Source organism: Chionomys nivalis, chromosome 4 (assembly GCF_950005125.1).
Source record: "Chionomys nivalis chromosome 4, mChiNiv1.1, whole genome shotgun sequence".
In the NCBI taxonomy this organism is placed as follows: Eukaryota; Metazoa; Chordata; class Mammalia; order Rodentia; family Cricetidae; genus Chionomys; species Chionomys nivalis.
Genome location: NC_080089.1, coordinates 78,656,830 through 78,666,380, shown reverse-complemented (window position 1 = coordinate 78,666,380; position 9,551 = coordinate 78,656,830). Strand labels below are relative to the sequence as shown.

The following is a 9,551-nucleotide window of genomic DNA, read 5'->3' as shown; positions in this document are numbered from 1 at the left end:
CGAGAAAGTGCTAGATACCTGTGGATACCAACACTGCTTTTTACCAGTACGTTCTCAGCACAAAGACACACTCTCCACTTTCATCTGTGGAAAACAAACCCCCAAACTGGACTGTATTCGTGTCGAGAAGCTTTTGTATTTTTTTAAGCTTGCATGACGTAGCCTGGTCATCCATTGTTCTTTCAGTCTGTAAACAGCAGTTCAAAGGCCTGCTCAAAAGGAAAGCCTGGTCTGACTTCACCAAAGAGTGAAGGCTGCAGACGTGACGCCCTCCGGTCGCAGGCGGCGTGTGCTTTCCTCTGACCCCAGTCCCGGACCCGGCTGCTGGCCCCGCAGCGCCGAGACAGGAGGTGCAGACGCACCGGAGGGTCGGGGCTAGAGCGGCTGCTCCCATCGGCCGCTCTGTCTCAGATTCTGCTCTCTATGGTCTGGAGCGCGAGCCCCCTCCCCCCCCAGGAACGAGCGCTCTTACTGGACGCACGCGCAGCGCCAGGAGGGAGTTCCGTTTCCGGTCTGGTGATTTCCGGTTTTTGGCGTTCAGTAGTCGCGGTTGGTGGGCAGCAGGTGAGCCAAGATGTTGCGGAATCTGCTGGTAGGTAGCTTTGGGGCTTGGCTGGTCTGGGGTGTCGGGGCGGAGGCTCAGGGACCCCCACAGAAAGCCGTGCTGGAAGTGGGGCAGGAGACAGATGCGGAGTCACCTTGGCCGCGTCCTTTTCCTCTGACCTTTCCGACTATTCTCCCCTGGTCGTTGCTGGGCAGACATTCAGGGAAGAGCTTGACCAAATTTGCTTTCCCGCTCACTACCGTTAACTGGTGGTTATTGATGAGATTGTAGGCTCCAGTGCGGGGGATTTTTGACACCAGAAACACTAGGCAGAAAAGTGCCTTTTTGTTGTCATTTTATTTTGTGGCATAATGAAAAGACATAAATTTACATGGTTCTTATTTGAATCATAAGTAAGCTAAAGAGCTAAATTATTCAATTTTGGTTGGGACTTAATGGATATTCACGACTGAAGTGTAATAGCGATTCTGAATTGCCTTTTAAAACTTCTTGCTTTGAGCTTGTGAAGTATTTTTCCGGAATTTGAAAAGATGTGATTTTATTACCTTTTATAGTTATTTAACAGTTTTAATAACTTATCAATACCATTTAGAAAGTGAAATGCGTGTTTACTGATTCAAATAAACCTACATTTAAACAAGACTTAGACCGCATTAAAATTTTCTTCAATAGCTAGGAATGTAGCTGGTGCGGAACTTGGCTAGCATGTTCCCTCCACTCCAAAATAATTGTTAATAAGTATCATTCTGGTAGCCAAAAGAAAAAAAAGGAAAGAAAAAGCCTGTCAGTGGTTACGTCCTTAATCTCAATTATGGTCAAGTAGTAGATGTTTTTAACATAGGTGAATACAAAATGAGAATGGTTTAATATAGTCTATTATTTATTCTTTATTTCCCTGTGCTTTGATCAACAAGAAAATACTACTGATTGACTTTGGGTACAGGTTGTGTAGGCAGTGGCTTCTGGAGACTGCAGATTATAGTGTGAAGCACAGAGCAGAGGCTAGACAGCATCTGGAAAGCCCGGGTGCTGGTCCTGGTCTTTACCTCTGGTGAGTTAAATATGGCTTAAAGCTCAGTTTCCTTTTGAAGTGTGAAGGATTGGCAATTTGAAGGTTTCTTTAGGCTCTGAGTCTTGGTTACTAGATGCGGATTTCTGCTTCAGGCCCTCCGTCAGATTGCCCAGAGGACCATCAGCACTACTTCACGGAGGAATTTTGAAAATAAAGTTCCAGAGAAACAAAAGCTGTTTCAGGTACCAAAATATTTTAGGTGATCATTACTTGTAATAGAGCTCAGAAGGTGGATTTAGGGAGTAAATTCAGAGGTCTGCATCTTAGAGCCTCTTTTGTATTAGCTTGAGCGTATGGGACTCTCTATTTGCTGTATCCAGCAAGTGCCTCAGGAGGTGGAAAAAATGTGTGTGTGTGTATGTGTGTAAGTGTGTGTAATTTGTGATGAATTGCCATTCTTTGGGAAATAATTGAATAGGTGTAAGAAAATAAACTATAAGAAAAGACTTGGAAACCAAAAGTGTATATTGCAGAAATTCAGTAGATGTTATAAGATACCTTCAGGAAAGAGTATAGTATCTTAGGTGGGGAAGGTTTCTAAAGAAACTTCAAAAGACCCAACGAGAGAAATCAATACCTAAAACTATATGATTTATCGCTGTAAAGAGGTGGATAGATAAGCAGTTTTTCAAAGTATGATTATATCATTGGTATTCAAAGAACTACACGTCTGTAAGAGATGCAAATTAAGTTTGCCACAGCTGTCAGGGCAAGGAAGATTACTGTGGGATGTGGCAGACATTGTCTTCCTGACTGTGATCTTCTGTTGAGCAGTTTGCCCCCAAAACATTCTAGCTAGTGGACTGGGAAACTGTAGAGGTTTGACTACACTTTCTATGGAGCCAGAATGTGACATCTCTGGAGATCTAGATGAGGGACCCCTGCTGGCCCCTATTGCTGGTGGAGCAGAAAAGCATTGCCTTGTGTGGTTCCTTCAAAGCCATGAAGGCTGCCAGTACTGTTCTTCCAGCCCTTTGCTGGGCACAGACTTACACAGCAGCTTGGCTTTATGACCATATGAGTGTCACCAAGAAATGCTTGTAACCCTGTCATTGTGTTTTCAGTTTTATAGATTAAAGCTATATTACCCTGACTTTAACTGTTTTAGAACTGAAAAACGGGGCTGGAGAGATGGCTCAGTGGTTAAGAGCATTGCCTGCTCTTACAAAGCTCCTGAGTTCAATTCCCAGCAACCACATGGTGGCTCACAACCATCTGAAATGAGATATGATGCCCTCTTCTGGCCTGCAGGTAGACACACAGAATATTGTATACATAATAAATAAGTGAATATTAAAAAAAAGAACTGAAAAAACTATAGCTTTTAGGTCAGCTCTTGAAATTGAATTTTCTTAAAGCAAACCGATTATGAGTGATAACCCCACCCCCTTCAATCTAAATAGAAAGATTTAAAATAGATTGTGTTTGCCAGGTTTGGGAGAAAGACAGAACCATTCACAGGATTTTCATGCAAGACAAGCAGTAGTATACTAGGGACAGATGTTTAGCTTTAGCTGGTAGTTGAACCATTATAAACTAATCACATGCCCTTTCATCTAAGAAGCCCTCTGTAGGGCACTTTAAAATACATGCATATGTGTAAGAAAATTGATAAAAGATGTTAAGGAACCCAACCTAGAAATTACTAAAAGATTGGCTAATTCAGTTAAGACATTTTTCAGCTGGTAGAATATGTAGCCATTGAAGAGAGATTTAAATGGACTAAGAAACTGTTTTTGAAAATAGCATATAACATCATTGTATAGCATAATGCCTTTTGTATATTAAGTACATATAACTTAGAATTAATATATATATATATATATGCATTAAAACTGGTGATATATACTAACTATACTGTTAATGGTTGGTGTGTCTTGGGGAAGGGCCCAGTGGAACAGAGCACTTAACCTTTATCAGTAATTAGATTGTGAATGATTTTTGTTTTATTGTAATTTATAATTTTTTTCCTAAGTAGAATTTTAAGTAGTAAAAGTATTATGTATATTTTATAAAAATAAAATTCTTAAGTGGATATAAAAGCTGCTCGACTGGTGTTGTAAGCCAAAGCTCCTTGCCCCCGCCTTTTATAAGGGGGGGAACTTCCTAATGATTAATGGGCTGTTATTATATATATATATATATATATATATATATATATATATCATTCAATTCAAGGACTATTTTCCTGCTCTGAAGTTTATATACTCCTCAAGAAGACCTCATTAGGTCTCAAATTAGTTTGAAAGGGTTGGCTGTGTTTTACTTGTTTGTAATTGTAAAATAATAAAGAGTAAAATTTGTAAGCCTCTTAAATTATTTAAATTCTGGGAGTGTCAGAAGCTGTTGGAGTTTATATGAATAATTAATATTCCGATTCTTAACAGCAAACAAGTGACACATTTATCAATGTCTTTTTTTTTCTTTTTTTTAACCCAGGAGGATAATGGCATCCCAGTGCATCTGAAGGGCGGGGCCTCTGATGCCCTCCTCTACAGACTCACAATGGCTCTGACAGTTGGTGGTAAGACATTGAGTGTTTGCAGGACAGGAGCATCAGTGACAGCTTGTTTTTGCTGTTGCAGTGTTTATTGTAGGCGGTCTGTCTGTATGCCGTCTCACGGCACCTCAGATAAGCAAGTTAGAATATACTACCCAAGAGCATTTTAACCTCTCAAACAGGCGTGACCTGGCAGGTGTGTGGTTAGGCTCTGCTAGAGATAGCCTACTATGAGTGTCTCTAGTGGTTCTCAACCCCCTCTCCCCAGACAGTCATACTGCCCAGCCTCCAGTAGTAGGGGCTTTAAAAAATTTGCACTCGTTATGTTGAAGAATATTGTGACATATCTACCTTTATAAATAGAAATGAAGTAATGATGAAACTGTTTTAAGTTTTAAAATTTCACCATCTATCAAAACACTTTTATGTTTGAGGCTTGTGCGTGTGTGTTCTCACTAGGAATCAAGCACCCTACCTCTGAGCTGTATTCCCAGCTGTCAAGCTTGTCTTAATGGCAAATTAACATTTGAGCTGCAATATTGAGTGTCTGTACCGAAGTCTCAGAATCCTGAGTATGTTTCTGTGTTTCTCAGGAACAGCGTACGCCATCTATCAGTTAGCCATGGCTGCATTTCCCAAGAAGCAGAACTGACTTCGTCATCCCAGGCTTCACATGGTTCGATTGCATTCAGCACTTGATGGACCAGGAATCTGATGAGTAACTGAGCTCTTTGGGGATCACTATTTATTGACATGTACTAACTGTCAGCAATAAAGCAGTCTTTACCATGCTCTGTCTCCTTTTTCACTTAAGACATTTCTGCTCACCGTTTTGAGTCAGCACTTGAGATCTTCGATAAGGATCAAAAATTTTTAAAACGTCCTTTGTGAATTTGTGCAGAGTACTGACATTGTGACATTATTTAGGAAATTTTGCTTTCAGCAGCTGAGAATTAGTAGAGGGTCTTCAAAGTGATTTGAGCTTGACCCTTTAAAGGATATTGCTTAGCTCTCTACCCCCGGGGTAAAGTGCTGGGCTGCGTGAGGTGTGCAGGTGGGGCCTGTGTGCGCTTCTTTGTCTTTGCTGAAATGTTGGTGTATTCTGTCTGGGAACTAGAGTGTTCGAGACCTCTGAAGACTCTTAATACATGCAGAATGGGTTTTTATGATTTTATTCTAATCCTTAGCATAAGCTTAAAAACCTTCTAAAAGTTATGGGGGACTATAGGGAATCAAAATTGCTTTTTTTTTTCCTTCTACAGGGTGACTTTGCTAATCTCTAAAAATAACCTATGTTAGAATTAAGAAAAATCTATAAGTAAAGTTTTTATAACTTAAATTTCTAGACAAAAATAAAAACTATTTGGAAAACTTGACATTTAAAATACCAAATTAGAATTTGCTATAAAAACATTCAGATTTGTGCTATAAATTTTTCTCAAGGGGTTACCAATTACTGATATTTTAGTGTTAGATTCTGGGTTGTTAGACTGTAGTATGTATCTTGCTAGCTTTAGAAGGAAGTAAACATTAGAGGTTTCTGAGTGTGGAGAAAGTTCCCCTTTGGCTTAGAACCTGGGCCCAGCCAGTGTCTCATGGTGAGAAGAACCACTGATGATAATTTGAAAAGAATGGTAGCATTTACAAGGGGATTTCAGTTAATTTTCATAAGTGATTTAAAATGCTTAGTATAATAATGAAAGTCATTTAAGAGGAAAAGTAGCTTGGTAGTGTTCTATAGCCTTCATGTTGATACTTCATAGACTTACCGTCTCTGCTTAACCTGGTAACAGTTATACAAGAAACAGTTTCCTGAGACGATGTTTCAATGTATTGCCCAGGTTGCCCTGGAACTCAGGATTTTTCTGCCTCAACCTCCCAAAGTTGAGGCAGAATCCCAGGTTTGAAACACTTGGCTCAACTCTATATAAAATTTCCTTGAAAGCTTATGCCAAAATGTTCTGCTTGGGGCCTGATAACATTGCCAGATTTAACACACTAAAGCTGTTGGAGGTGAAGTTACTGCTAATATGGATTTGTGGGTGACAGATGCTGGGAATTTTACCTGGTAAGCCACTGCTATGTGGTGATACACAGATTAATAAAAATGGGTTAAATTAAGATGTAAGAATTAGCCAATAAGAAACTAGAGCTAATGGACCAAGCAGTGATTTAATTAATACAATTTCTGTGTGGTCATTTCAGGGCTAAGCTAGCCAGGTGGCCAGGACAAACAAGCCTGGCTCTCCTTGCAACATAATCTTACATAATTAAACAAATACAGCACAACAAATATAGCACATCTTGCCTAGTTAAAATCCTATTTCACAGCACACCTCCCATCAGTGTCCACAGTCGCCTTTTCATCATAGTAAACGTGGTTAGTGATAACTCATGTCTTCTAGAGCTTTGTAACCTGTGTCAGCCAACCAGGCTGTAACAGAGTGGTAACCACAGACTGGGATAAGGGACGGGATTTATTCCTTAGTTTCAGAGGTGGGACAGTTCATTATTAAGGTAGCAGCCCATTCGGGTCCTGGTAAGAGCTCTCTTTCTCTGACTTGCAGATGCAGTCTCTTAACACATTCTCACAGGGCTCTTCTTCCTTGTGTGTCCACAGAGGACACACTGTGTTGTCTCTTCCCTTTGTGAACCAATACTGAGCAGGACACAACCCTTATGACCTCACCTGACTGCTGTTTCCTTGGTTCTGATCTCTAGTTATGGAGCTTGGGGGTTAGGGTTTCCATACAGGAATTTTGGTGGGATACAAATGAAAGGATTGCCTCTGCTTCTAATTTAAAAGTAAAGGAAGTGAGCTTCCACCCCATCAAATCCAGGAAGCCACCATTGTACCGATTGTTTCAGGATTCCCGTTAACACCCCCCAGAAAGCCTTCAAGTCAGAGAGAAAAGCAAATAAAATGGAAAGCTCATAATGCCACGACTCAGGACATTCACATTTTTCTTTTATCAGCAGAACAAAATGTAACTGCTCACTATATTTACAACCTTCCAGATGGTTCTGGGGCCACTGCTTTTTCCCTGTGTGGCAGTGTCTTAGCCACTATCTGTTGCCGTGAAGAGACACCATGACCGTGGCAACTCTTACAGAGAGCAGTTTCAGTGGGTTAGTCCATTGGCAGCATGAAGCATGCAGACTAACGAGTGCTGGAGAAGGAGCTGAGAATTCCACACAGAGATCTGCAAGTGGCAGGAGGAGAACCACTTTGGTTTTGAACCTTGAAGCCCATCCCCAGTGAAACACTTCCTTCAATGAGCCCACACCGACTCCTTTCAAATACTGCCACTCCCCAATTATTTAAACATGTAAGTCTGTGGGGTCATACCTATTCAAACCACCAGAGACAGCTTGGCCTATAGGGGGGTCTTTCTATGTACCAGTGGAGTAGCTACAGAAAATCCTCATTTGTTTTTGACATGACATGATTTTTGACGTTTGATACTTAGATACATAGTTCAAAGTTCTTTGGGCTGTGCTACAATCAGGTACAAACTTGGAATTCTGAACTTCCTTCTGTCAGCCTCTGCCAGGAAGTTACTTCCTAAAGCAGTCAGAAGCTCTTTGCCACAGACGCTGCTTTGTTTCTTTTGCTTTCTTTCCCAGTGCCTCTCAAATATAATGCTGAAATTCAAGATGTCATGATACTTTGATGGTAAATAACAATTTCAGTTAAAAGAGCCCAACTGGAGCGCAATCAGTTCAACTTAGCAATTAGTTGATGCAGGAAAATTTTGTAGTGGTTTTGCTGTGTTTGGGTGTTTAAATTGTGAGGGATTGCAAAAGAGCCATGTTACCACTAGAGGGCAGTATTGGATACGGAGGAAAGGATACCAGTTCTCTTGCTGATCCTGCCAGGGGGAAAGTCTACTTCTTTCAACTTCTGCTTAAGTGCACATCCAGTAACAAGCATGCTTTGCTGTTTGTGTTTTGTGTTGCGCAGAACATTCCAAGAAAAAGGGTCACTCGAAATGCAATTCAGACTCCATGACAGCAGGGACAATTTCGAGGAACTGGGCTTCTGAATAGCCATTCAGAAGTGTATTTGTTTTTTTGTTTTTTTTTTGGTTTTTCGAGACAGGGTTTCTCTGTGGTTTTGGACCCTGTCCTGGAACTAGCTCTTGTAGACCAGGCTGGTCTCGAACTCACAGAGATCCGCCTGCCTCTGCCTCCCAAGTGCTGGGATTAAAGGCGTGCGCCACCACCGCCCGGCTCAGAAGTGTATTTATTGATTGTTACACAACAGATGTTTTTTGGGTAAAACAAGTTCCTCATACCAAAGCCCTTGATTGAATCTATGACATCACACCCCTACAACCTTTGTCCTTATGGGCACTGTTTGCGGGACCCCATAGTGCAAGAAGTCACGCAAAAGCTGTAAAAGTGCCTTCGGAAAAACAACTCTATAGACAGTAGAAAACAATCACAGTTTTCCACATTGATTTCTTCAAGGTCTAAGTACTTCAAGAAAACAGCTATTCATTCTGATGTTTACCCCAAACACAGTGAAAACAACTGTTTCATTCTAATGTTTAAACTAGATAGAAGGGTTCTACTCATTTTTCCTCTACACTTTGCATGTTTCAATTAATTTTTTTTAAATTTTTGCCTCCTCTCTACCTCCCTTTTCCCTCCCCCTCCCCCTGTTTCAATTATTTTTAAGGAAAGAACAGTGGATAAGCATCTTTGAATGCAATCCGACTTCATAATATTTGAGAAAATTTTTATAAGAATTTGATCTTGATTTTTTAAATTCTTACATGTAAAATTGTATTTATAATTGTTAAGAAATATCTCTCCACTGGCGCAAAAAACTTCAATCAAACCAGATTAAGCCAAATTAAATGCCCGTGTTTAATAGACAGCACACTCCTGGGTGGCTGGGAGAGCATGGCGAGGGAAAGACAGAGGGAGCACACACACAAACCCAAAACCACATGTTCCTTGCTCCCGTGCGACCCTAAATACCCTGTGGGAGTGGTCAGCGCTTGGCAGGCTGGGAGTGACACTCCAACTCAATATTACATTCCAGCCTTTTTGGATGTAGGAGTGTTAGAGGACTGGGGTCTTACTTTTAAAATAATATACATACCTTTTTAAAAAATTTAAATTTACCTTAAGGTTTTAAAGAATTTTTTAATTATATGAATATGTGTCTGTGAGTCCAGAAAAGGGTTTCAGATTTCCTGGAGCTGAAGTTACAGATGGTTGTGAGCTGCCAGAGGTGGGTGTTGAGAGCTGAACCTTGCTCCCCTTAAATAACAGATGTGCTCTTAACTGCTGAGCCATCTCTTCAACTCTGAAGATCTCATTTTAATTGTGCGTGTGTGTGTCTATGTGTGTGTCTATGTAAGGGAATGTGCACACAAGCACAGGTGCCAATAAAGGCCAGA

General features: G+C 40.7%; 1 protein-coding gene across 1 annotated transcript; it reads left to right on the top strand.

Annotated features, from left to right (window-relative positions):
- The first annotated feature begins 458 nt into the window (after positions 1-458).
- LOC130873126 (cytochrome c oxidase subunit 7A2, mitochondrial) lies at positions 459-4,927 on the top strand. The gene is made up of 4 exons (XM_057767693.1): positions 459-592; positions 1,730-1,819; positions 4,077-4,161; positions 4,731-4,927. Exons 1-4 carry the CDS (start codon positions 575-577, stop codon positions 4,787-4,789), a joined length of 252 nt encoding a protein of 83 aa, XP_057623676.1. The 5' UTR covers positions 459-574; the 3' UTR covers positions 4,790-4,927.
- Positions 4,928-9,551: the final 4,624 nt, after the last annotated feature.